The sequence below is a fragment of the Molossus molossus genome, unplaced genomic scaffold (assembly GCF_014108415.1).
Source record: "Molossus molossus isolate mMolMol1 unplaced genomic scaffold, mMolMol1.p scaffold_m16_p_17, whole genome shotgun sequence".
NCBI lineage: Eukaryota > Metazoa > Chordata > Mammalia > Chiroptera > Molossidae > Molossus > Molossus molossus.
In genome coordinates, this window is record NW_023425352.1 from 5,232,072 (window position 1) to 5,259,919 (window position 27,848).

The 27,848-nt window shown below is 48.6% G+C and overlaps 1 protein-coding gene across 9 annotated transcripts; it reads right to left on the bottom strand.

Moving 5' to 3' along the window:
• Positions 1-788: 788 nt before the first annotated feature.
• MKI67 (marker of proliferation Ki-67) lies at positions 789-27,561 on the bottom strand. Of its 9 annotated transcripts, XM_036264592.1 has the most exons (15): positions 26,960-27,126; positions 23,820-23,898; positions 23,625-23,740; positions 20,681-20,735; positions 19,282-19,327; positions 17,758-18,828; positions 16,052-16,227; positions 14,504-14,822; positions 14,295-14,413; positions 14,022-14,193; positions 12,080-12,235; positions 9,746-10,848; positions 5,327-7,261; positions 4,171-4,611; positions 789-2,077 (listed from the first exon to the last, which is right to left on the bottom strand). In XM_036264592.1, the coding sequence occupies exons 1-15, from the start codon at positions 27,049-27,051 to the stop codon at positions 2,012-2,014; spliced, it is 5,946 nt and encodes a 1,981-aa protein (XP_036120485.1). In that variant the 5' UTR covers positions 27,052-27,126; the 3' UTR covers positions 789-2,011. The 9 variants fall into 9 exon arrangements, with proteins under 9 accessions (XP_036120485.1, XP_036120481.1, XP_036120480.1 ...); XM_036264588.1 differs by lacking the exon at positions 20,681-20,735 and adding an exon at positions 27,544-27,561 and having other exon boundaries at positions 5,327-10,848; positions 17,758-17,875; positions 19,246-19,327; positions 23,625-23,701; XM_036264587.1 differs by lacking the exon at positions 20,681-20,735 and adding an exon at positions 27,544-27,560 and having other exon boundaries at positions 5,327-10,848; positions 17,758-17,875.
• Between the last annotated feature and the right edge of the window lie 287 nt (positions 27,562-27,848).

Below are 27,848 nucleotides of genomic sequence, written 5' to 3' on the forward strand. Positions count from 1 at the left end.
TGCAGTTCGGCTCAGAGCTGGCGTAGCCCCTCGGGTGCGGGTGGGCACAGCGGCCAGGGTCCAGCCCAGCGCTCAGCCGGTCCTCAGGCCCGAGTGTGCGGGGAAGCACCGGGTCACTCGCCGTTCAGGGGTCTGTGCTTCCGCTCCCGTCCAGGCAGGGACCTGAGCTGAGCCTCAGCTCCCCGAGGATGTGTGTGCTTCCAGTCCGCAGTCAGGTGGGATCAGAAAGCCCTTGGATGTTGCTTTTCCTCCTAAAATCTAAACCCCACCAGGCCACCCTTGGCACATCCTATGGCTCTGGTTATGCCCAGCTTTAGGAGGGTGTTGTGTACACGCATGTGAGTATATGTGTGCGAATGTATGTGTAATGTTGGGGGTGGGTCTTACCTCAAGGCAAGAATAGGCTGATACTTAGAGCAAAAAGTATACCAGAGCCTATGGAAGCTTGAAGGCCAAAAGGTAAGTAATGTTCCATGTCCTGAGAACTCCCCAGCAGAGGGATGTCCCCCACTTGGACTGACGCTAACACCCACAGCAAGTAGGTGTGCATCTCACAGCCTGTTCTCACATAGCTAGCCTGGTTGGATGGTTAGTATCTGTGCGAAGTAAGAGTGCGAAGTGAAGGATGGTGTGTTTTCAACACGTGGGGAGCCCTGGAGGGAGTTCTTCTCATCCAGACCTACAGCCCCAGCCTCCCCTCCACCTGTCACTTCTTAGGACCTTAGACAACACCGCAGGCCGCCCAGCCCTGCACCTTACGCACCGAATGACGGAGACAGACACCTAAATTCAGTGACAAAAGTTTATTTTTATGCGAACCTGGCTCCATGCCAGACATGGGACAAGAGGGGACAAACAGGAGCTCGGCCGTTACACTGGGGACAGGCACCTTCTCGTCTTCCATCCTCACCTCAGCCTGGCAAGGCAGGTGAGTGGGGAGGACTCTAGACAGGCGACTGTACCGAAGGCGTGCTCCTTGCTGACTTAAGGGACATAGAGGGACAGGAGGAGCACAGTGGAACAGAAGATCAGGTGCCAGCAGTCGGATGGGCGTCTAGACCCGAAACAGGGAGGCCTGGGCTCGCAGCGAGAGTGCGGGCCTTCGGGGAAGGCCTCTCGTCTGGCGCCGTCGGAAGGGGCCTCGCGTTAGGCCCCTCATGTAGCTCCCTGTGCACGGTGGGTGCTGGGCACCCGGGAGGCTGGCAGGTGCCGTCAGAAAAAGCACAGGTGGGCCAGTAGAAGCTCGGAAAATGTACATGGCACAGAGCACAAGAAGCTGAGGGGGGTCAGAGTGGGAAGCTAGTGGCACCCCGGCCGGTGGCGGGTGGCTGGTACCCTTCCTAGATGAGCAGCCCTAGTTCAGGCAAATGCTCTTCAAGTGAAAAGGGCACAGTACCAGTCAGGCCTCCAGCGCAGGGTTCCTGTACCCTGAAGATGAGGTCACAAGCCATCTTCCGATTCACTTTCATTCTGAGTGACGGACAAGGACACAGGAGGGGACTGTCCTGTGCAGATAACCAGCACCCCAGCGCACGGCCCACATACCTCCGCCGCCATGAAGAGGTATCTTGTAAGCACCATGAATCTTCACGTGTCCATCCCTAACGCTCCCTGAGGGCCTGCCCAGTGTGGGGGCGCAAGGATAGAAGCCCCTGCCTGGGGGTTCTGCTGGGGGACACAGACACACACAGACGCATTTACAATGCAAGTGCTAGAGCCCAGGAATGGGGTCGACCAGGAGGGCCGACTTCCGGGCTGCATTTGGCAAAATGGAAGGACACAGCTTGGCTCAGACTCCCCACCCACCACCCCAGCTTACATTTTTATCACTTCAGGAGACCCAGGAGACCCCCTTCAGAGCCTCCATGCGGGTTTTGAAGTAGACCATTCAGTCAGAGATTTATAAAAGCTTTCTTCCCTTAAGCACCCGGATAGCCTTATTTACAGAATTCACCTTAAAACTTACAGCGAACTTACCGCTAAACTACCCCCCCCCCCCCCAATGTCTTAGCTAAATATCTTCGCAGCCCCGGCGACTCCTGGTCCTGATTTTCTTGACACATGCGTCCTCGTTCTCCTGTTTGGGAAGAAAAGTGCAACTCAAGTCACTGACAACTGCGGTTTTGTAACCAGCTCGGTCCCACCAACACCCAAACCCTCCCTGCAGTGACCCTTTCTAGAAGTAATTTGGAGATTGGAGGGGAGCTTGAAAATATAGGGTTGGGGGCAAAAGGCAGGTTTATAATCATGAGCACGCAAACCAGAGTATATTCTCGTATTATTATTAATTACTGTATTATTTCCATACAAACAACTGTAACCCTCTTCCCCCACCCCCATACCCTGTGAAAGTTACCTTTGTTCTTAAACTGTTTTGACTATTTAATTTTTTAAACTTAAATATTTCGGTTTTTGGCAGAAGTTTGTAACCTATTTGTAAGTGAATACAGAATTTAAATGTCCCACACCAGCACATCGAGCCTCACTAATGCAGAGCCACCACCCAGAAAGAGCAAACTCAAGTGCCCAGTCAGGACGAAATCTCCGGGTCTTCTAAGCAGTCCCCGTGCGCAGAGGGCGGCCGCTCAGCTCAGCACTACAGTGTGGGACCCAGGCCACCTGCTCATCCTAAAATCTAACAGGCAACAAAAGGTGACTTGCCCTTTCAGAAACGGTGCCCAAAGCCCTGTTGTCTGTGTCGCACTTACAGGGAAGCAGCCAGGGGTCTGAGCCCCCACTAACAGCCCTCAACCCTCAGCCCTTCAGAAAAAGCAGTTACCACCAAGGACTTACTTAGTTTTAAAAAAGGCTAAACGCATTGATCCAATGTGGTCCTTAAGGGGGCGCAGGGGGAGAGGGGTTTGGAAAAACAAAAGGCAAGAATTAAAAATCTGCCCTGGCCGGTTTGGCTCAGCGGTTAGAGCGTCGGCCTGCGGTCTGGAGAGACCCGGGTTCGGTTCCCGCTAAGGGCACGTACCTCGGTTGCAGTTTGTCCCCGGCCCTGGTTGGTCGTGTGGGTGGCAGCCACTCGATGTGTCCCTTTCACATCGATGTTTCTCTCTCTCTCTCTCTCTCTTCCTCTCTCTCCCTCCCACTCTATCTGTACAAAAAATGGAAAAATATCCTTGGGTGAGGATTAAAAAAAAAAAAAAAAAATTAAAAAAAAAAAAAAGAATTAAAAATCTAAGGTGGAGTGTGAATGCGAATGACCCGAAATACGTGAACAGCGACTGAAGGTATCACCTCCTCACAGTGCAGCCCACAGGGCCATCACAGGACCCACTCAGGAAGAGGGGCCCAATGGAGCCTCGCCCCCTCCCAGAAGGCAGAGTGAAATCCACGTTACAGATGGCAGAGAATGGTAAACATGCGGGCAGATTTGTCATTCCATCCTTGCTGGCCAGTCAGCTGCTCTGTGCCTGCTCCCTCATGACTCTAAGGGGCAGTGACATTCGATGCCACCCTGGGTGTGAGTGGACCCACCTCAGGGCCTTTGCACCAGACAATGGTTCATCAAGCAGTAAGTTCACCACGGGTGTCAGAGCAAGAGGCCAGCGTCTCCCACACAGAAAGGGAGCGTTCGCCCTTTTCTTGTAGGCTGGCAGAAACAAGCCCGCCCAGAACTGATGGAACGCAACCATGCTCCGTGGATTTACTCCAACGACAGGCAGGCTCATGGGTGCCGAACAAGACGTGACAGCAGCAGTCCTCACCATCCTAGAACTTAGATAGCATGTGACCCAAGAGGGTTGGGGACTCTTAGGAGTGGAGATGCCTGGATGCATGCTAGCTTTCCAAAGGAACCCCTTGGGGAGCCGGACAGGACCACCTCTGTGCCTTAGTGAGTTCTGCTGGACTAAGGAGACTGAGGACCTCCACCGATGTTAGCACTGGGTGTGCAGAGCAGTCAGAAAGAACGAGCTGGACGAATTCCCATCCCCTGACCCCTGTCGCGCAATGTGAATTCCCTGTCCAAGCGAGAATCCCCGGGACATACAGCACTAAACAGAGCCACAGACAAAACACATGCTTTCGACTCAAGCTTCTTCCAGGTCGTATCCCTGGGAGCCTGTGACTGCACACACTACATGTGCCTGTCTTGGCGACAGAAAGCAAATGTTACATGGAAACACTGTGCTCATAAAAAAGCGAAACAGTAACCCAACTTGCCTGCTTTGACTTTTCCGCAGGTCTCTTGGCACGGCGAGTCACTCGCTGTTCGGGCTGACTCTGCACAGTGTCCCCGGTGGGACGGACCATCACCTTCCTTGATCTCAAGCGCAAGGAGCCTGAACGTTGGGCTCCTTCCTTCTCTTCCTGAGTCTTCACCTGGGTCTCCATTCTCTCCCTTGCTTTCTCCTCGGCTCCACTGGGCAAGGGCACCTTACCTCGCCTGCCGGGTCTCAGGCACCTTCTCCTCTCATGGACTTTGTCCCCAGGTACGGAATTCGTGGCTCCGTCTTCCGGGTTTTGAATCTTCACCTCTTGGGAGGCATTCATAGGCTTCTTTTCGTTCCTCTTTATTTTGACCTTTTCTGCTGACACAAGAATCTCAGGTCTTTGCTCAGCTCTGTCAGTTTTATTGGGGAGCCTGGAGCGCAGGGACATTCCCTAAAAAATTGAAAAGACATCCACAAGATACCAAGAATGAGTAATGCAAATATGAAAATCCAACATGGAGAAAAAAGTCGAAAGTAGACTCAAAGAGGAACTCATCAGGACATTTTACATGAGGTCATTTCTAAGATGCCAGTAACCTCTAAGATATTCACTTGTTCCTATGGAGAAAGCACCGCCTTGCCTGACCAACCACAGATAAGGAATTTGGTATAAGTCGCAGCCATTCACTGCCCCTCACTTAGGCAGCAGATGAACGCCTACTGCTTGAATGACCGCTAAAGCTGAACGAGTCTCCTCTCCCCACAGGAGAAACTGCTGTCGAACACTCTCGACAGTTGACAGTTAAGTTCTGCTCAGGACGCCCCCTCCCTGGACAGTGTTCTACTGGTTAGGTCCCTACACTCCTGGCTATGGGACCTGTCCCCTTTTCTCTGCATCTTTGAGGATGAACACACCCTGTCCAGTTTCTGAGAAAATCTTGTCAAGATCTGCAGTGACATTTTTTTTCTAGTATTTTCCCCAAATTAGCCCAGACTCATTATAAATCCCCAAAGGATTCTTCATCAGGGTCCCCAGTTACTCAACAATGACGGCAGGCCCTTTGGGAAGGGGTACACACGTAAACTCCAAGTTCCTTACAATCTACACCAGTTGCTCAGAAATGGAGACCGTCCCCCCAGAGCGACAATGACCAATGCACTATCACCTTGTTTGAAAAGGTCACGTCTTCTACATCTCGGACCATATTTTTAGTTTGCACGTCCTTGCTGGGCACGTCTGCCACAGGCTCGGTACTTTCTGCCCAAACTCTCTGCCTCTTCTTCAAGGGCCCAGGTGGCTCACTCCTGTCTGTCCCCTGTCTCTTCTGCAGTGGCTTCTCCTCTGCGGTGCCCTGTGCACAGGTCCTAGTGCGCCGACTCCTCATTCCTGGGGGACTTCCATCTTCGCGGCTCCTCTCGGGGGGCTGGGAAATGCTGCTCTCCCTCTGTGATTTGACAGGCTCTCTGCTGCCCACCAGGTCTTCCCCGGGCTTTCCGTTCAGGGCCCTAAGGACTCTTCTGGGTTTTGCAGGTTTGCTTTGGTCTGGTGCTTGCAATGAAGTTCTTGGAATGCTCTCAGCCCCTGTGTCCAGTTCCTTGTCTTGAACTGGGCTTGGCAAGAGCTGTCTGCAGTGGGCCGGGCCTTCCAGGGGCTGGGCCTTCCCCTTCCGTGATCTTAGCTGCCGTGTGCTGACCATGGCGTTTTCCACAGGACCCAGCTTCTGCCTTGGAGATTCCTTGAACACTTTCAAGTCTTTATCAGCCATCTCTGGTCCTCTGTGGGAAGGTGTGGGTTTCCCCAGTGTGCGTGTGGGCCTCCTGGGTGCTGGAAGCCCTTCCTCCATGTCCACCTTTGCTGGCGGTGCCCTGAGCTGTCTCCTCATGCGCACTGGCTCGATGACCAATTCTGGCTGTGAGGATTCAGAGGGCATTTCGTCTGTGTGACCTGGTATTTGGAAGAGCTCTTTGAGATGGGCAGGGTCTTCCAGGGGCTGTGACTTTTCCTTACGTGTTCTTGGCCTCTTGCTTCCAGTTACATTTTCTGCAGCGTCCAATTTCTGTCCGAGAGATTCCTTAAACACTTTGACATCTTTATCAGCCATCTCTGGTCCTCTGTGGGAAGGTGTGGGTTTCCCCAGTGTGCGTGTGGGCCTCCTGGGTGCTGGAAGCCCTTCTTCCATGTCCACCTTCGCTGGCGGTGCCCTGAGCTGTCTCCTCGTGCACACTGGCTCGATGACCAATTCTGGCTGTGAGGATTCAGAGGGCGTTTCAGTGGTTTTGACACCAGTCACTGGTTCGTCTGTGTGACCTGGTATTTGGAAGAGCTCTTTGAGGTGGGCAGGGTCTTCCAGGGGCTGTGACTTTTCCCTACGTGTTCTTGGCCTCTTGCTTCCAGTTACATTTTCTGCAGGGTCCAATTTCTGTCCGAGAGATTCCTTAAACACTTTGACATCTTTATCAGCCATCTCTGGTCCTCTGTGGGACCGCGTGGTTTTCCCCAATGTGCGTGTGGGCCTCCTGGGTGCTGAGAGCCCTTCCTCCACGTCCACCTTCGCTGGCGGTGCCCTGAGCTGTCTCCTCATCCGCACTGGCACAATGATCGATTCTGGCTGTGGGGATTTGGAGGGCATTTCAGTAGTTTTGACACCAGTCACTGGTCCATCTGTGTGACCTGGTATTTGGAAGAGCTCTTTGAGGTGGGCCGGGTCTTCCAGTGGCTTTTCCTTACATGTTCTCAGCCTCCTCTTGCTTCTAGTTACATTTTCTGCAGAGTCCAATGTCTCCTTAGACAATATAACTTTATCAGCCATCTCTGGTTCTCTGTGGGACTGTGTGGTTTTCCTCAATGTGCGTGTGGGCCTCCTGGATGCTGAGAGCCCTTCCTTGTTTCTACCTGTGGGCATGACAAATGGCTCTGCGTGTGGAGATTTGCAGGGTATTTTGGTTTTATCATCAGTCACTGGTTCCATGGTGGGTGTTTGGAAGAGCTCTTTGAAGCCATCCAGGTCTTCCATGGGTTGGGCCTTCCTCTTGGGTGTTCTTGACCTCCTCCTGCTTCCAGTTTCATTTTCTGCTGAGTCCAGTTTCTGCTTTGGAGTTTCCTTAAAGAATCCAGTGTTTTTATCATCACCTTCTGGTTCTCTACATGACTGTGTGGTTTCCCTTGGTGGTGGCTTCCTGAGGGCTGAGAGCTGTTCCTCCACCTCCACTTTCCCCAGAGGTGTCCTGAAGCGTCTCTTTGTGCTGGTTGGTGTGCTGACTGGCTCTGCTTTTGGAGATTTGCAGGGCATTCTGGTGGATTTGTCATCAGTCACTGGTTGCACAATGTGATCCGGAGTTTGGAAGAGCTCTTTGATGCCGGCCAGGTCTTCCATGGGTTGGACCTTCCTCTTGGGTGTTTTTGACCTCCTCCTACTTCCAGTAACATATACTGCAGAATCCAGTTGCTCTTCTGGAGTTTCTTTAAATGGCTCTCTATGTGAGTGTGTGTTGTCCCCTGGTGTTGCTGTGAGCTTGCTGAGTGGTGAGAGCTGTTTCTCCACATCCATTTTCCCCAGAGGTGTTTTGAGTTGTCTGGTGATGCTGGTGAAAGTGATGGCTGGTTCTGGTTGTGGAGACTGGCACACTATTCTAGTGGTTCTGTCATCAGTCACTGTTTCCACAATGTGATCCGGAGTTTGGAAGAGCTCTTTGATGCCGACCAGGTCTTCCATGGGCTGGACCTTCCTTTTGGGTGTTCTTGACCTCCTCCTGCTTCCTATTATATTTTCTGCTGAGTCCAGTTTCTGCTTTGGAGTTTCCTTAAAGAATCCAGTGTTTTTATCATCACCTTCTGGTTCTCTACATGACTGTGTGGTTTCCCTTGGTGGTGGCTTCCTGAGGGCTGAGAGCTGTTCCTCCACCTCCACTTTCCCCAGAGGTGTCCTGAAGCTTCTCTTTGTGCTGGTTGGTGTGCTGACTGGCTCTGCTTTTGGAGATTTGCAGGGCATTCTGGTGGATCTGTCATCAGTCACTGGTTGCACAATGTGATCCGGAGTTTGGAAGAGCTCTTTGATGCCGGCCAGGTCTTCCATGGGTTGGACCTTCCTCTTGGGTGTTTTTGACCTCCTCCTACTTCCAGTAACATATACTGCAGAATCCAGTTGCTCTTCTGGAGTTTCTTTAAATGGCTCTCTATGTGAGTGTGTGTTGTCCCCTGGTGTTGCTGTGAGCTTGGTGAGTGGTGAGAGCTGTTTCTCCACATCCATTTTTCCCAGAGGTGTTTTGAGTTGTCTGGTGACACTGGTGAAAGTGATGGCTGGTTCTGGTTGTGGAGACTGGCACACTATTCTAGTGGTTCTGTCATCAGTCACTGTTTCCACAATGTGATCCGGAGTTTGGAAGAGCTCTTTGATGCCGGCCAGGTCTTCCATGGGCTGGACCTTCCTTTTGGGTGTTCTTGACCTCCTCCTGCTTCCTATTATATTTTCTGCTGAGTACAGTTTCTGCTTTGGAGTTTCCTTAAATGGTTTGATGCTTTTATCGTCATCTTCTGGCTCTCTATGTGACTGTGTGGTTTCCCCTAGTGTTGCTGTGAGCTTCCTGAGGGCTGAGAGCTGTTCCTCCACCTCCACTTTCCACAGAGGTGTCCTGAAGCTTCTCTTTGTGCTGGTTGGTGTGCTGACTGGTTCTGCTTGTGGAGATTCGCAGGATATTTCGGTGTTGTCATCAGTCACTGTTTCCATAAAATGAATGGGTGTTCGGAGAAGCTCTTTAAAGGCGACTAGGTCTTCCATGGGTTGGGCCTTCCTCTTGGGTGTTCTTGACCTCCTCCCGCTTCCAGTTTCATTTTCTGCTGAGTCCAGTTTCTGCTTTGGAGTTTCCTTAAACGGTTTGATACGTTTATCATCACCTTCTGGTTCACTACGTGAGTGTGCGGTTTCCCCTGGTGTTGGCTTACTGAGGGCTGAGAGCTGTTCCTCCACCTCCACTTTCCCCAGAGGTGTCCTGAAGCGTCTCTTTGTGCTGGTTGGTGTGCTAACTGGCTCTGCTTGTGGAGATTTGCAAGGTATTCTGGTGGTTCTGTCATCAGTCACTGGTTCCAAAATGTGGTCTGGAGTTTGGAAGAGCTCTTTGATGCCGGCCAGGTCTTCCATGGGCTGGACCTTCCTCTTGGGTGTTCTTGACCTCTTTCTGCTTCCAGTTACATTTTCTGCTGAGTTCAGTTTCTGTTCTGGAGTTTCCTTGAAGAATCCAGTGCTTTTATCATCACCTTCTGGTTCTCTATGTGAGTTTGTGGTTTCCACTGGTGTTGCTGTGAGCTTCCTGAGGGCTGAGAGCTGTTCCTCCACCTCCACTTTCCTCAGAGGTGTCCTGAAGCTTCTCTTTGTGCTGGTTGGTGTGCTGACTGGCTCTGCTTGTGAAGATTTGCAGGATATTATGGCGTTGTCATCAGTCACTGGTTTCACAATGTGAATGGGTGTTCGGAAGAGCTCTTTGAAAGCGACTAGGTCTTCCATGGGTTGGACCTTCCTCTTGGGTGTTCTTGACCTCCTCCTGCTTCCAGTTTCATTTTCTGCTGAGTCCAGTTTCTGCTTTGGAGTTTCCTTAAACGGTTTGATACGTTTATCATCACCTTCTGGTTCGCTACGTGAGCGCGTGGTTTCCCCTGGTGACGGCTTCCTGAGGGCTGAGAGCTGTTCCTCCACCTCCACTTTCCCCAGAGGTGTCCTGAAGCGTCTCTTTGTGCTGGTTGGTGTGTTAACTGGCTCTGCTTGTGGAGATTTGCAAGGTATTCTGGTGGTTTTGTCATCAGTCACTGGTTCCAAAATGTGGTCTGGAGTTTGGAAGAGCTCTTTGAAGCCGGCCAGGTCTTCCATGGATTTGACCTTCCTCTTGGGTGTTCTTGACCTCCTCCTGCATCCAGTTACATTTTCTGATAAATCCAGTTTCAGTTCTGGAGCTTCCTTCAATGCTTTCATGCTTTTGTCACCACCTACTGGTTCTTTGTGCATGGGGGTCATGTCCCCTGGCGTCTGTGTGGGCTTCCTGAGTGCTGAGAGGTCTTCTATGGTCACACTCTGGGAAGGCGTCTTGATCCGTGTGCTCATCTTGGTTGGTGTGCTGAATGGGTCTGGAGATTTGCAGTACATCATTGTGGTTTTGTTTTCTGTATTTACCGGTTCCTCACCATGACAGGGAGTTCGGAGAGAACTGTGCATGCCCACCAGGTCTTCCTTGGATTCTATCTCTTGCGATCTCTTGATGGTGACCACGTCTGGTCTTGGTACACATTTTGGCTCTGAAGATCTTCTTGATCTCCTCACAGCAATCAGCTTTTCAGAATTTTCTTTTGGTTCGATATTTTTCTTACAGGTTTCAAAGGATCTCTCACTTCCCTCCATCTCTCCCTCTAGTAGTTGTGCTTGTACTGCTGATTTCCTCAAACATCTGCCCAGGATGTTCTGAGCTGTGTCGACTTCTTTGTCTTCCTTTTCACTCTCTGCTCCCATCATCTGTATGGTTCTGAGCTCCGCAGACCTCCTGGATTTGTTTGCACCGGATGCTGCCTTCAGTGGCTGTTTCTCCGATCGTGGAGTTCTCGTATTTTCATTTACTGTGATACACTGCTGTGTGAAGGCCGGGCTTGAAGACTTTTTATCCCATGACTCTTCTTGTACATTCTGAGCCCCAGGGAACACATTCTCTCCTATAAGAAAATAAAAAACAATGCACAATAAATATCTTGTTCTCATTGTGTTGTCCCAATCTGGTATTATATCCTCATAAACTATTGTATAAGAGGCAATAATTCACCCTCCTCTCCACCATACTAACAATATGAGTCTGCTTAGGTGGCTATCAATCTATCTGACATAGGAACCATGCACATTTAGGAATAATGTTCATTGGTGTTATGGAGTAGGGTCATACATAGGTGGTGGTTAGAATCCACAGGGATAAAAGAAGAAAATTCCTAAAGCAGGGTCTCCTTAGAGCTGTCATGCCATATCTCAGTGACCTGAACACAGACATATTTTCCTTCAAGCACGAGAAACAGCTGTTTCTTCTTCTGAACCACCAATGCAATAAACATGGCTTATACATAGTCCACTCAGTATCCACGTTATACTGAAAACATCTGTTTTTTAATTTTTTAAATCTTTACCTGAGGATATTTTTTCTATTGATTTTTAGAGAGTAGAAAGAAGGAAGGAAAAAAGGAAGAGAGAAAAATCGATTGGAGACACATTGGTTGGTTGCCCCTTGCACGTGCTCCAACAGAGATCAGGGATCGAACCTGCAACCCAGGTATGTCCCCTTGACTGGGAATCGAACCCAAGACCCTCCAGTACATGGGCCAATACTCTAACTACTAAGCTACACCAGCCAGGGCTGGAAACATCTAGTTTTTAACTATAAGAAGCACGTTCAGTACAGCAAGGTGTTCACTCTACAACACAAACTCGGTACCAAATGAGAGCAAGACAGGCTCGCGTCTCCCATCTCACATTCACACAGGGGCACACTCTCATCCAGAAGAGTAGCAGGAATAATTACATAATGTCCACAGTTACCTTTCTCATTGGCAATTTGCAATCATTTTGAGTTTGAATAATTTACATATAAGAAGTATAACAAGAGCATTACACTATCTGCTTATCGTCCTCTTTACTTATAATGAATAGAGAAGGTAAAAGTATACACAGGTGGTTTATTATTAAAGGAATACCCCTTTTCATTCAAGTCACTAAATGCCAGTGCTAGTTCAAATGCTGACAGGAATTTCCCCTAAAAAACAATAGAACAAAGAGCTGGAAATGGTATTTTATCAAGAGTATCTGTTGTAAAGAAATAATACAGTATCTATTACAAAAACAACAGCATCGAGAGTTCTACGGAAGACATCAAAAGTGCTAGAGAAAAAAAAGTAAACCAACCAAAATGTTCTGGGGTATGTAGCAGAGGTTTTTCTTCTGAATTAGATACTTGAAACTGTTTTCCAAGCAAGTCCTCTGAATTTGCAAAAGTGGTGAGACATATGCTCATCTTCCGTGGCTTCTCTTTCCCCGGGGTCTTGAACATTTCAGTTAGCCCTGTTATATGAACATAGTGGGGAAGCAATGAACAGATCGCTCTTGTATGCAAACAACCACGTCAGTCCCCACAGACAACTGAGGAATCGCTCCCGAGAATTCCTGGGGGAGAGGGTCTCAGTGGAGAGGGAGATGCATTAATAATAAACCCATTTTGTTAAAAGAGGGCACTGGGACCTTAGAATGTTATAGGTCCTCTTCTTTGCCTTTCCCCTTGGAAAGAAAAACAAACAAAGAAAGTTGTCTCAGTCACCCACGGTTGTGCCCAGTTGTGAGAACTGGCTACAGGACAGAGGTCACCCTCGGACTGCTCTGCAGGTGTCCAGACACCTAGTGACCTTGTGCTGTCTTCAAAAAGTCTGAGGTTATGCAGCTCTGGGTATTATGTACAAATGAAATGTCCCCAAATTTTAAAAATGACACAGGGCTGCCCATTTTTGGTACTGTCAGGTAGTATCACCATCTCTTCATTTTAACACCAAATAATAGTATTAATATAATCTCAGGGGAAAAAAGAAACTCAACCCAAGCAGTCCTTTAAATGGAAGATTTCACTTTCTAAAAAACTCGTATTATCCCATATTCTACTGAGTTTTCATATTCTGCCATCAATGGATCAAAACAGCATCTGGGACTTGTCTGCAAATTGTGTTTGGGAAGCCTATTTGGAAGGCCCTCAAACCAGCCAACTCAGTGAAGAATCCCTCTGCCACCATTCAGGCCTTGCTTTAAACACCCAGAACTCAGTCTACAGCACATGCTGGTGTCCTGTCATGGGAGTTACACCAAGGGGAGGATGTCGGTGACTCTGAGAAAGTATCTTGAAGGCAGGCTGAGAACACCCACCGTCTTGAGTTTGCAAATGCCATTTGTGTGATCTTAAAAGTATTTATGAAGCTTTGTTGTCAATGCCTCATAGCACAGGTCAGAACACTCTCACCTGCACTGAGCTTACGAGGATACAAGATACACACACCTGCATGGTGGGTGGTGTAGGCTCAGCATTTTTTACTCATGGAGCTTGCTATTGGAACCTTGGTTTCCACTGTTCTATACTGTTGTTTTTGGTTTTTAAAAAAGCTAAATGCATTGATCCAATGTGACTCTACTTGGAGAGTACATCAGATGACTTATACAGAGGATAACAACTCCACATTAAAATCTGCCCTGAAACGAATACCAGAGTCCACCTGACTGACTCAAGTCTCATCTCTTTCCACAAATGTCCAAAGTGGGAACAAGTGGCCCAATCTGGCAGCATGAAACCCTAACCTGGGTCTTGTAAAGTTCAAATCCACTACAGCCATAGCATTCTTCTATAGAGTGGCAACATGGCTTCAACAGTATTAATGCTTAACGGAAACCTCTTCACACGCCTCTGATCCATGAAAGCTACGTGAGAGGAAAGGAAATCTTGAAGCAAAATATTGCTCAAACCAGTTGCTCCAGCTCCGGGGAATGGATTCGTGTAAGCGCAGGGAAGGGCGGTTATAAGAGCAAGTTGGCCTTCTTCCCACAGGGCAGCTTCCCGTTCCCTGCATCGGCATTGCCCCCATGTTAAAGGGTACATCTACCCTTCACACCTGCTTCATGCAGGACTCATGACCCCCAAAGTGTCAGGGGCCGTCCCTGTCCCCCAACACAGCTTTCCCTTCTTGGACCATCGTGACCCCAGGAAGCTGACTAGATGGTTTTGTCCCCTGTCCCCTCCCAGCAAATAAACACCCGCCCACACCCTCACAAAGCTAAGAGCTGTGGTTTGTAAGAGCCAAGCCTATATTTTTACCTGAAAGGTCTTCATTAAAGTCGATTTTCTTGTTGAACATGAAGTTGTTGAGCATTCGGTAGGGTCGAGCAGGCATGTTGACCTTTTCGATGTGAGCTTTCCCTATGACGATGGTGCAGGGAGAGTTGGCGTGGCCTGTGCTGAACTCACTGTGAACACTGCCCGGAGGCTTCTGGAAAGAGAGGCAGGAGAGCACAAAAGTCAAGGCGCAGGCCCACACGTAAGGTAACTTCAGATCGTGTCACGTGTTACAGACTCGCAGCGGACACACACCTTCGGGGCACTCATTCTCCTCTGCCTTTTGCTTGGCTGTCTTGGAGGACCATGTCTCACGACTTTCGTTTGTGTTTGCTTAGCACAAAGTTTTACTACGTCTGCCCACGATTTCGCCACTGTCAAGAAGAAAAGATGTTGAAACTCCTCAATACTGGCGTCAGTGGGAAAATTCACCTTAAAACATAACACGTTCACACAACACTAACCTATTAAATTGGCTTCCGAGGCTCCGCTCCTCCTCCTGGAGTGAATCATCTGTAGGATTTCATGCTGGCTTCGGTCCACGGAGGCCCTCTTGGACGGCACGCCGCTGCTCCTCCTCCCTCCCCTCTTAGGAACATCTGTCTGCTGTGGAGATTCTCTGCCACTCGGGGCAGAGGGCTTAGATGACCGCCGGCGACCGTCATTTGCAGCTGGAGTCGTTTTCGCAAAATTATGAACTGGGGAGCCCCTAAACGTGTTTTGTGTGGTCACTTCGAAACGGATTTCTGAAGCTTCTTCTTTTCCTGATGGCTGAGACTGTTCCTAGAGATTGAAAGGTTCCTAAGATAGCTTCCCACAAATACGATGTCTCTGTAATGACTGGTAAGCCCCACCCAATTAAAAACTAGCTGTTTCAAAGCCCAAGAAAGGCCCAACCCAAACCACAGTCATGCCTAGTGTGTCTGGTGGCCGTAGAAGAGACTTTGTACTGCTCCCAAATTCTCAAATAATTTTAATAAAACTGGACCTGAACACACAAAAGGAATTTTAGCTGTTTAAATCTTGAAGCACCCAAACATTTCCACCACTGTCAAGTGCAAGTCTGCCCCCATCAGTCATGGAAAAAGAAAGGAAAAAAAACAGCAAACAAGCTTTCGCTTGGGTATTTCTGGTGGACAGTGGAGGGCTCTGCCCGGAACCCAAGCAGATGGACCGGTGGCTGCGACCCCCTTTGGTCTATCTGTGTGAAAGCAGGGCTGCGCGCTTCTGGGAGCCAGTACAGAATAGGAAGGAGGCCAGACACTCACACGCCTTTCCGTGTGCAAAGCCATGAAAGGCAGCCCAGCCTCTCCAGTGGAGGGGAGCTGATCAAAATTTCTAAACAGCTGACGGTGAAAATCTGAGAAGTCTTGCTACCCAAGGCTCCCCTTTCTTCCTGTAATTCTGAACAAAAACGCAACCATGTTATGGTCGTGTGTCAGGATGTCTCCAGATCCTTTGCACTAGGCAGTTTTCACTGTCACCCTGGAGTGTCTTTCGGCCCTGGAACTGGCCGGCAGAAAGCCAGTGCAAAACACGTCCTGGGCACTAACCTGTGCTTGGCCACCTTCCAAGCAAACTTAGGAAGCAGGTGCTCGTTTTCCAACACCCAGGGGAATAAGCTGATTTAGACTTTATTTTTACTTTATATTAGGAAGGAAAAGGTTGTGATTGTAATTTTACTCTTTTATTATTATTTTTTTACCCTCACCTGAGGATATTTTTCTATTTATCTTCAGGTAGAGAGGGAGAGAGAGAAACATTGATGTGAGAGGGACACATCAACTGGTTGACTCCTGCATGACCCCAAACAGGGCTGTGGATGAACCGCAACCCAGGTACGTACCCTGGCTGGACTTGAACCCGGGACTCATTGGTTCACGGGCCAACGCTCAACCACTGAGCCAAACTGGCCAGGGCCTGTAATTCTACTCTTGTGAGAAGCTTAGAAAGGGAATGTACCCGGATGTGAGTCATCAGACTGGAGTGAGAATACGAGCTGTTGAACATACCTTGATGATTTTCTTCAGGACAGCTGGAGAGTGGGTTACAAGAGACCTTCTCTTCATTGGTGTTTCTCCTCTTTTGAGAGGGGTATTAGGAGGTAAGTTTTCATCAAATAATTCAGGTCGCAGATGACCCCCAAAGGAGACTCGTCTTCTTTTCAAGGGCATTCCCTCAGTCTTATCTAAAGGAATGAAGACAGACAGGAAAGGGGCGGAAAAGCCACCCTAGTACTTATGACTTATGACTTGACTTATGCTATTAAAGGCAACCAATGGAAAGAGCCAGCACCCTCACATCAGCAGCACACCTTCACTGCCGGGCTGCTGGGAAGCCAAGTCTGCCTCAAGAGCTCATAAAAGATCGAGGTCAAACCACCAAAACGCCTGTCCCGTCGGCAGTACACAGGTGTTCTTCCAGTTGCTGGAAAATCCTGCCCTGGCCAGTTGGGCTCAGCGGTTGGAGCATTGGCCCACAGACTGAAGAGTCTCCAGTTCAATTACAGTCAAGGGCATGTACCTCGGTTTCAGTTGGGTCCCCGGTCCTGGTCGGGATTGTGCAGGAGGGAACCAATTGATGTGCCTCTCATATCAATGTTTCTCTCTCTCCCTCCCTCCCACTTTGTCTGAAGATAAATGGAAAAATATCCTGGGGTGAGGATTGTAAAAAAGAAAAGTTGGAAGAGCCTATGTAGATCCAGCATCATAAGGGGATCGGGCTGACACAGAGGCTCTCAATGCAGAGCTGGGGCATTAGCAGTGACCCTAGGACACTTTCCCCAAAGACTCATACTTGGGCCTCACCTAGACCTGCCCTGTGAGTAGAATGAGCCGGGAAAGTTCTGCAGGTGATTCTCACAGGCAATTCATGGGACCCCATCCCCACGACACAACTTTACAAGCCAAGGGCAACATCAATCCTTGTCCGACTGATGCGCCCTTCATGAGACTCACGGGGCCTCTTTCTCAGAGTCACACACTCCCCACTACATGCCCCACAGAAGCAGAGCCTGGAGTCAGCCGGTCTCATCAGGTGCCCAGACACCCTGCAAGGTGCAAGGGGCCCAGGAGCCACCAAGCTGATCAGAGGCCCTGTCTCTGCCACTCACTGTGGGACATGAGGTTGTCAGATAACACTGCCTGTCCCATGGGTGCTCCTGCTGTGGGCACGGAGGGTCAAAGTGTGAATATCTATCTGTAAAGCATGTAAAACAGCACCCAGTACAGAAGACTGTGGGAACCGCGCAGGGTTTTACAGGAAACTGCTTATAAAAGACCCTCAGAATAAATACCTGAGGGCCACCCTATAATAAAAGATTCCCAAGGGACTGCTATTGAAGACCCAACTCACAGGACAGATGCTCGTAGCTCGGAACTAAGTCTCCTGTGCAAAGCAATCATGCTGCTTCTCTGCGCTGCTGTAGCTGGGACAGGAGCCAGCATGTTAGGAGCAGCCTCAGAGGCCTGGCTGTGTCTGTCCTTATGCAACACACCGCACCTCCCGTCACTCCCTGTCCGACCATCCAGGCCTTCCGGACAAATTTCTCGGCTTGGACAATAGACACAGTTGTCTTATCGTTGTCTCCTTAGTCCCCTGGCTTCTCTGCCACAGAGCGAAGCGTTATTTTAAGAAAGGAGGTGTCATCAATTCATACCTGGACATAGGTGCATGTGAACTTTTGCGGGGAAATGAACTTCAAGTTAAATGGACTTACTAGTGGAATCACCCAAGTTGCTGACATCGACGGAACTGAGACCCGGTGACCCAGCTGGGGTGCCCAGCTGCTCGGGTGTGCCATGGGAACGGCCCCGAACCTTCTTCTCCGTGGGGACCTGCAGGGGGGCAGGCACGGTTTGCTCTGGAACTTTTGTTTCTATAGACAGGGTGTCGGCACTTGGGGGGAGGCTGCTCCGCCTCTTTCTGGAAAAGACTTTTTCTGGTGTATTTCCAAAGTCAGCAGCGTCTTCAGCTTTAGCATCTGTTTGGCGTCTAGTTGAGAACCTCTTGGGAGTCAACACTGCATTGTCTGTCCTGAAGCCTTTACTTTGCTCCAGAATCACAGGTTCAGCCCTTCGGGGAACACTCAGGCCTCCACTCTGGCGTTTCCATGAGGAATTCTGGTGTGAACACTGGACAGGGGTCTTGGCTTTGGTCGGCTCTGTGGGGGGGACGCTGGGCCTCTCGGTGACCTCGAGAGTCTGCCCAGGCCCCTCACCTGTGCGTTCTTCCTCCGTCTGGCTGCTAGCTTGCTGCCCCAGGGCAGGGGTGGCCTTAGTTTGGGTGCTCCGGCCAGATCTCCGCCTGGACTTGGGTGAGACCCCCAGTTGTGTCTCACCCTGTGAATCATCAGCACTTTGGGATTCTGATGGGCAGTGACCCCGTGACCCCGATTTTCTACGATTCTGTAGAACATTCTCTTTTTCTGACTTCACATCTAACTCTTCCTTCATAGACTCATAAAGTTTCCGAAAGGGAGATTCATCCTCTCCACCCTTCTCAAGGCACTGTGTGGAGGGAAGAGACTCCAGGCCTCCATCTCCGCTCACGAATGTCACACAGGAACCTTCTCCGAGCTCCCCAGCTGTGGGACTGGTTGCACTTCTGCGGTTGCCTCCGGGGGGCTCTGAGAAGTGACCATCAGCTGTGCTCCTGGTAGCAGGGCCTTCAGAGCGCCGTGAGACGGGGCGGGTCGCCGCGACATCCTCCCGGAGTTCCAGGGGCCCTCCTGAAACACCTGCTTCAGTGGGTGGTGAGCAGGCAGCACTGGGATCTTGAACTTTCCCATCTTGCCGTAAGTTATGAAATAAGAAACAAGGTCAAGACTTTCTCAGTGGTTAACATGGGCAGTATTCAAATCTTACAACTGTTTCAAATTGTCTTATAACCTAGCTTTTCAGCTTACAAGTCACTGAATGCCCCAAATGTATAATAACAGTATTCTGATACTAATATTATGATCCAAATAAGTACATCACATTAGTCTTCTGTAACCAATCTGAGACATCAAATGCTATTAATCGACTCAGAATGCAGCAGACAACTGAGCAAGACAATTTATTTAGACATGGACTCTCCAGTGAGCTTGGGGCCCCACATGTAACTAAGTAAGAAAGCTAACTCAGGGGTCTGCCTATGAGCCTGGACATTGAACACCTATGATCTTGGTGTCCCTCCTTGCCATAATGCTACACAGAGAACTGACCTTGCAGAATCTGGAACAAAACAAAAAACTACTAACCAGGGTTGGAAGAGAAGCTAGACCTGGAGACCCGCCGTGGAGATGCCTGTGAATTGGCAAAGAACAAACAGTGATTTAGTGCCTTTTCTAGAACCGACAGTCAAATTTATTAAAATATCACACCTACCGATCTTCTTCGCCCAGACATTCTTATATGACTTTTAGAGACTTTGAGAAATGAGCCCGAGACACACAGGTGCTAGTGCTCAGAATACAAGTATTTCTTAGCTGATTTTACAATTATAGTGATGGAATAAAAAACAACCTTGAAGGTGTTAATTGTTTAAACTAAACCCAGTGAGTTGTTATAACTTCCTCAGACTTCTTTCTCTTCATCCTCTCAAGGAGGTTAAAATTAAACATCAATTGTCTGGCCGACATCAGCTGGTATTTTGTGTACCATTACATTCCACAGTCATAAAATTAACTGTCAAACTGTACACTATGTTCTGTGTATTCAATGTTAGTATTCTATCACATTCAAATAATAAACAGTTCACAAACCACTGAATGCTCTTATCTGACCCAGGGATTTCCACCTTTATCATCTATCTCAAGGCACTTAAACAAATTACTAAAATTCTGTAGCACACCAAAATATATAATTTTTGCCTATCTGACCAAAAAAATAGGTATAATTTTGACTGATTTACCAAATTATAATAATAATAATTGTGATTACCTATCCTTTTTGCTCCTAAGTAACTTTTTCAAAAAGTGGGTGCCTATAGAATTAACCAATTAGATGCTATCTTATTACGAGACATGACCAATAAGATGCAACTGTATTATATGACCTATATATTTATGGTTCAAGACAGAGCATTCACACTGGACGGCTACTGTTGTGTTGGCTGTTGTCATTTTATTTGACAATCTAAGGGAAAAGAGGTCGGTGCCCCTGACTAAATAGTCAGGTATTGCTTGCATGTTTAAAAAATTCTTGCAGTACACCAGATGAAAATCGCTGATCTAACCCACAGCCCAGCTTTTGGTTGGTGGGTTCCCTTCCACCTACTAACAAGTTAGAATGATGGCTGGTGGGTGAGATATCTCAAAACATAGGCCTCCCCACTCCTCCCTGCAAAGCTAATAAGCACTGATGAGCAGCAGGGTCAACATTAAGGTCAACTCCTGTAGGGCAGAAAACAGCATTGGCAGGAGCAGAAGAAATCATCCACAAAATGCCTGTTGCTAATTTCAGCGGTACCCGAAGGTACTGGTTTTAACACCTACTACTTGTTTTAACACCTTGGTTACATTTCCTACTGTAACTGGTAAGTCATCCATCCTCCCTTGTGAGAAGCTGTTTATCAATATGCATGTAAAGGATTTCCTACCTTCACGTAAGACTCAGAGCACAAAGTCTGATCACCCCCGCCCCACACACACTCATCACCTGTTCACATCTCTGTCCTGGAAATTCAGTTGACTTGCTTCCGTCATTTTCATACCTGAAGTGCACAGAAATACAGACACATATTTGGATTCCTGATCTGTAACCATGGTAAAGCCTACGTATCTGATTAATATCCGAGGAGCAAGGAACAAACTTCAGGTTTTGTTCAAGATGTTACCTTATTCCTGGAAATAAATTTAGAGTTTGGCCAAGTGCTTTTTACTAAACACACACACACTTATTTAAGTTGCCTCAAGTTTCTTTTAGAACAGTGTCCAAGGTTGGGGACCCAGATTAATTTCTGAACACTGAACAGCCGGTATGATTCAAGCTCCCTAAGTACCTGCTATGTGCAAACCTACTGCAGCGAGAACAGAATTGGTATCTGCTGGTTTACATTCATAGAAATCAACAGATGGCCCTGGCCAGTCTGGCTCAATAGTTAGAGCATCGGCCCCCAGACCAAAGAGTTGTGGGTTCGATTCCAGTCAAGGGCACGTATTTCAGTGCGGTTCATCCCCGGCCCTGGTGGGGGTCTCATGGGAGGAAACCAATCAATGTGTCTCTCTCACGTTAATGTTTCTTTCTCTCTCTCTCCCTCCCTCCTGGCTCTACCTGAAGATAAATTAAAAAAAAAAAAATCCAAACCAACAGATGGCTTTGAAGGCTAACCAGGAAGCTGGGGGCGTCCGATGCCTTAACCACTGTGACCTCACTTCCTACAGAGACTAGAGCTGTGCTCTAACTTGAGATCACTGATCTCTTCAGTCTCCCGTGTATTCCATCTGTGCCTGAACAAAGACAGGCATATGTATGAAGATGAGAGATATTTGGCAGACGTATAGTTCTCACAGACCTCAGTTACCAATTCACAGATTAACTGTTTAAAAAGCAGATAAACCTGGGTACCCAGTAAAGTGGCCTGATTCGAATTTAGATGCCACCTGAGTGCAATCTGAAACTGTGAGGCCTCTGGGATGCTTTCTCACGAAGAAGAATTCTGGATCCAGTCCCTCTTCCTGAGACCTACTGAATCATCTCAATTAATCCGAACTTGAACAGCATCTCCTTCTGGGGAAAAGCTCTGATCTCTGTTCCACATCAAATCCTTCCTACTTGGACCTCTCTATTCAATAAAAACACCCTTTAGAAATGAAGCAGATTCACAAAAAGCACAGTAAAAGAAATGACCAGGTGCCAGGTGGCACAGTATGAAGTATTTAACAAAGGCCATAACGAAGGGGGGGTTCAGCTCAGTAAAATGGATGAAAAAATGACCCAACTACATGTCTCCACAGGAGACACAATGCAGGTCCAAAGACACAAACAGGATGACAGTCAGAGGGTGGAAAAGATAAGCCTGCAAACAGCCCCCGGACGAGGGCTGGAGAGGCGACGCTACCATGAGACAAAATAGACAAACATGGTTCTCAGAGACCAAGCGCCTTTTATAACGATAAAAGGGTCAATCTTTAAAGAAGATAAGCTGCTTATAAACTAATGTGACCCTAACAGCTGGTTCCAAGAGACACCTAAACCTTGAGGATTATGAACAGTTCAGAGTATGAGGAAAAATCATAGTGTGCCGCCCTAATCCAAAGCACTACTAAGGCACCGAACATGCTAAGATGATAGGTGACAGAGCCTTATCCACCAGGAGATCACTCTAAGTTTAAACACAGATAGTAGAGTCTCCAAGTACAGAAAGAGGACAGACAGGGCTAAAAAACAAAATGAAAACAAATCCTCAGTAACTTGAACTGACCTGTTGCAGTAACTGAGAATCGGGGAAAAATGACTGTGATTCTAGAATTAGAAATTTGATCCTAATGGATATACACAGAACATGGCACCCAACAGCTACAGAACACACCTTCTTTTCAAACATACCGATGCGTAAAACATTAACCATATTGATCATAAAAGCAAGCCCCGAGGCATTTCAAACACTGGAAATTACTCAAATGTTTATCCAGAGTGAATAGTGTAGGACTGTATACATATCTATGTATATTATTTCAATGACATACTTAGGCAGTGAGAAGGACATCTGAATGTCACTACCATAAGAACAAAAGAAATCAGTTACAAACAGATCCTTTATTATTACAAATTGATAGAGTTAAATAGACAGTCAAAACCACAGTGGTTAGGAATGCAGGCTTAGGTAGTAAAACTCCCCAAACGTTCATGCTATCAGAAAGCCAGTGATTTATTTGGTGAGAGAAATAAGTAATGATTAGAAGTTGCCTGAAAGTAGCCTCTGGAAATGTTTTAATTATGCCTAAGGTGGTGAATTAGTTTGCTAGAGCTTCCAAAACAAAATACCACACAGTGGGTGACTTAAGAGACTTATTTTCTCACAGTTCTGGAGGCTGGAAGTCCAGGTCAAGGTTTGGTTTCCTCTGGGCTTTGCTATGGCTTCCCCTTGCCACCTGTACACAGGGTTCTCTGAGCACCTGCTCCCCTGTTCTCTGTCTGGTGTCCTCATCTCCTCTCCAAGAACACCAGTCAGATTGCATCAGGGTCCACTCCACAGGCCTCATTTTAACTTAATCACCTCCTTAAAGGCCCTCTCTCCAAATACAGTCACATTCTGGGGTCCTGTGGGTTAGGACTTCAACACATGAATTTTCTGTTGGGGGACAGGGGAGGGAGTGGCATTCAGCTCACAACATTAGATGCTCACAGGGCTGTTCACTTCATCTTGTTTTGCACCTTTCTCCATGAGTATGTTTTAGTTTAAAATCATAAACTAAAAAAGTATGCTGTTTCTCAATCCTTCCAACAAAGTAAAACTCCCGCGGGCCAGGCACCCCTCCCGGGCACCACTGTGGGTTCTCAAACCCTTAAACTGGATCACATAAGCCCCATGTTAAAGAAGCATCACAGACGAGCTGCAAGGCTGGATTTGGGGGCATCAGAAGGCCCGTTTCCTACTGACCTGAAAGAGCGGTCAATGACAGTGATCACGTCGCCATGCTTCAGTTGTACGGGTCCGTCGATAGCAGATCCGTTCACCTGTGTTGGATTTGTGGAACTGAAATTAAACAAGACTGCCTGAAAGCAGAAAAAGGGGGAAATATATTATACATGAAGTGAATACTTTTAAAGAATAGACTTCCAAAACCCCACTAACCTTCTGCTCATTGATTTCAATTTTGCAGTGCTGTTTAGACACGACAGGAAGCTGGATACGAATGTCACATTCGATACCCCTTAATTGAAAAAATGAAGATGTGTTTAGGTTGTTGCATTATAAAAATTACATCAATGTTTCAAAATAAAACTGCATTTGACTATATCTTTGATCTATAAATGTAATGACATAAAGAAATAACAAAGTGGGTAAATGTCAATGATATCTGAATTTTGCAAATAAAGTTTACAAGTATTGTATTGTATTTTTTTTTATCTTCACCCGAGGACATTTTTTCTTTTGTTAAGATAGAGCGGGAGGGAGAGAGAGGAAGAGAGAGAGAGAGAAACATCAATGTGAAAGGGACAGATCAACAGGCTACCACCCGCATGACCAACCAGGGCCGGGGAAAAACTGCAACCAAGGTACGTGCCCTTAGTGGGAACCGAACCCGGGTCTCTCTAGACCACAGGCTGATGCTCTAACTGCTGAGCCAAACCGGCCAGGGCTACAAGTATTGTATAAGCAACTATTTTAAATCTTTAAAACTTAGAGCACTTAAAATAATTACATTAGAAAACATTACAATATAAAATTGATTTGCCTTTTACTAAAATAGCTATGCTTATAAGCCCCAACTAAAGGAATATTTTACATCAGTCTGAAGAATGAGAATAATTTTTTTTTATCCTCACCTGAGGACATTTTTACATTTTTTTCTTCAGAAAGAGTGGGAGGGAGAGAGAGGAAGAGAGAGAGAGAGAGAAACATCGCCGTGAAGGGACACATCGAGTGGCTGCCACCAGCACGACCCAACCAGGGCCGGGGACAAACTGCAACCAAGGTACATGCCCTTAGCTGGAACCAAACCAGGGTCTCTGTGGATCGCAGGCCAACACTCTAACCACGGAGCCCAACCAGCCAGGGTGAGAATAATTTTTAATAGTCTTTTTTTTTCCGACAAGAAGGTTTGTGTATGTTTATTTGTAATGTGTAGTTTAAGGTTTAATTATCCCCAAAGAGCTGTATTTCATGCCAGTACCTCTCTGTGCCTCAGTTTCTTCATATACAAAGAGAACTACATTAGCACCTGCATTCGATGTTCTTCAAAGGAGAAAATGAATTACACGTGTTGTCATTTGCTTGGCACACAGTAATGCTATTACTTGTGAGATTTTTATTGTTTCATTAACTGACAGATTCACAAGTCTATCACTAAAAATACCAATCTGCAAGCAACAAAAAAACATTCTCTAGATTCAACTTGTCTTTTCACAAAAAGCTAACTAACCCCAACAAGAAACAAGGAAGGGAGACTTCCCAAACCCACAGAAACTCTCAGAGGTCCTCGGTGAGGTCCCCCGGGTGTCCCTGTTACCATCCCGGAAGGTTTTATAAGTTTGAATAGTCTAGGCTCTCATCTCTGTTCTCAATCCGGGCCTCTGGAGTCTAAGATCTCTCTTCCCACCCATGTCCTGTGATCAAACACTTACTAATGGGTTTCTAAGTTACAAAATCTTGCATAAGAACTATACTTAATCACTGTTGTATAATAACCACAATTATCACCATTTGATACCAACATGTTTTCATACATTTTTTTTTTCCTTTAGAAAAGAATCTATGGAAAGTGAACAGCTACTTTAAGTCAAAGAAGAGAATTTGGTGTTTAGGTGAAAAAAGAGAACAACAAACATTCCGGCAAGAAAGAGACTATCTCATTAGGACTGAGAAGTTGTTTGGCAGGAGACTGTCAACTAGGGTCATTAGAGCTGAGTGGTCCTTAACCTCAGCGCTGCTGACATTTTAGGCCACATAATTCTTCATAGGGGGACTGTCCTGTACGTTGTTGGATGTGTGGCAGCATCCCAGATCTCTTCTACTCACTGATGCCAGTGGCATGAGTCTCTCACACTGTGCCATGAAAATGCCTCCTGGGGGGCACAGTGACCCTCCTTGGAGAACCCACTGCTATATACTGATCCCCATTCTCCAGCTCGAGGCTAAACAGACTGATCTTACATGCCAGACCCCATCCCAGGCACTGAGCACAGACAAACCAGACTCTTCACCACATGTGGTGTTAGGAAAGGCAAAAGCAGTGTTCATTAAAGACTACTTTTAGGGTAGTGATTAAAATGAAATCTAAAAGTTGGAAAGAAGTCAGTCACAGAAGACAGAGAGAACACTCCAGTCATCGAGTTCAAACTGGCTAACAGCACCAAGAGCTTGGGATGTCTAAGGTGGGGTGAAACAGGGTGACACCCACCAGCTTTGGGTCAAAGGGGCCGAGTCGACACCACACCAGGCTCTGAAGGGAGGGTGACGTATCATTTGCCTGTTGTAGGGGACCACACTCATTGCCACCACCAATACAGGTAGGCAACAAGAGAGAAGTTCTCAAAACACTAGCAGGAAGTCTTTCTTCTCTCTCTCTCTCTCTTTTTTTTTTTTTTTACTGTTGAGAGTATTACAGATGTCCCCTTTTCCCCACTCCTTCCCTCCCTACGCCCATCCCCCTCCTGCTTTCCCTAACCTAATGTCTGTGTCCATTGGTTGTGCATATATGCATATAAGTTCTTGGGTGTATCTCTTCCTGCCCCCCCACCCCTCTGAGGTTCGTTAGTCTGTTCCCTACTTCCCTGACTCTGGGTCTGTCCTGGTCCACAGCTTGCTTTGCTCATGATATTCCATACATAAATGAGATCACGTGCTACTTGTCTTTCCCTGGCTGGCTTACTTTGCTCAGCATAATACTCTCCAGGGCCTTTCCCTCCCGTTTTCATCTTCCCCAAAAGATCAACAAGCCCGGCAGGAGCCTCCTTCGTTCCTCGGCGCAGCCGTGTCCCCCAGGGATTTGCGAGGAACGCGGCTGTCTTCTGCAGACTGTCCGAGTGCATCAGGATGTGACAACCGTTCGCATTCCCCTCCACTTAAAACACGGGTAGCAAATCAATGCGGACATTTAGGTTTGCCTGCAACACCGGTTAACATGTAAACGTTGTTTTCCACCACCCGGTCAGGTTGACAGGACGGGGAAGTCCCCACCCAAGGGGACGGCGGGAGGAACGCCGGCCCCGTCTGTTAACCTCCGATTAGGAGACTTCCAGGTTAAAGCGTGCACGCGGCGCAGGGCTCACCTCCCAAACAAGCAGGTGCTCAGGCTCAGCGGAAAGTGGTGGCCGTCGCCCCCGCTCCTTTTGATGGTCACCAGGCGTCCGGTAGGACCCATTTCCCGACCAGAACTCGAGTCCGATCCGTGCAGGAAGGCCAGGCCGCGGCCAATCCTCCACCGCGGGGACGCGCTCTGAATTCAACAAAACGGGAAAGCACGACGCGGGCGTGAGCGGGTGGGCTGTGTTACTCCGAAAGCAAGAAGTCACTCGTGAGTGACCGGCTGGGTCCCCCCGCTCCGGGTGCCCCAGCCCCCCCTTATCTGACAGCTGGGGAGCCGCAGCCCGGCCTGGGCTGTGCCCCGGGGCGCCTCCAACACGCAGCGCCCCAAAGGCCCGCGGCCAGGACGCCGCCCGCCAGGGTCGCGTCCCCAGGGAGTTCCCTCGGGGACCCCGGAGCCCGAACCCGGAACGAGCTGGGCCCCGGCCGCGCTCCCGGCGCCGGTCCCCGCGGAACCGCACAGGGTCTCCGGGGCCCCGGCCCGCGCCCCTCGCCCAGCCCGACGGGTCTCCGCGGCTCCGGCCCCCACCCCCGCGGCGCCCCAACTCACCCGGGACGAGTCGCCCGCACCGACACCCGTGCACCCACCGCTCGTCGGCCGCAACCCGGGTCCGCGCGGCGAGGGGCCCGCCGCCTGTCCGCCGGCACCCGCCGCCCGCCCCGCGCTAAAGGGTCAGGGACTCAGCCCCTGGGCCCGCGCCCACCTCCGCCGCGGCCGCAGTGCGCGCTCCCCCGCAGTCGCCCTCCCCACTGACGAGGCGCCCGCCCAGCTACGTCCCAGCGGCGCGCGGCCTCGGCGGCGCCGGCGCGGAAAGCCGCCCGCCGCGCGCTCCGGATTCAAAAGAAAACAGCGAT

Bases quoted from the DNA above. Each gene is read 5' to 3' on its own strand.
- MKI67 (XM_036264583.1), bottom strand. From the start codon at position 27,051: ATGGGTCCTACCGGACGCCTGGTGACCATCAAAAGGAGCGGGGGCGAC. The intron at 20,736-23,624 runs GTCAGTAGGAAA...TGTGCACTTCAG, and splicing joins GTCATTGACCGCTCTTTCAG to GTATGAAAATGACGGAAGCA. The intron at 16,228-17,757 runs GTAAGTCCATTT...TCATTCCTTTAG, and splicing joins CAACTTGGGTGATTCCACTA to ATAAGACTGAGGGAATGCCC.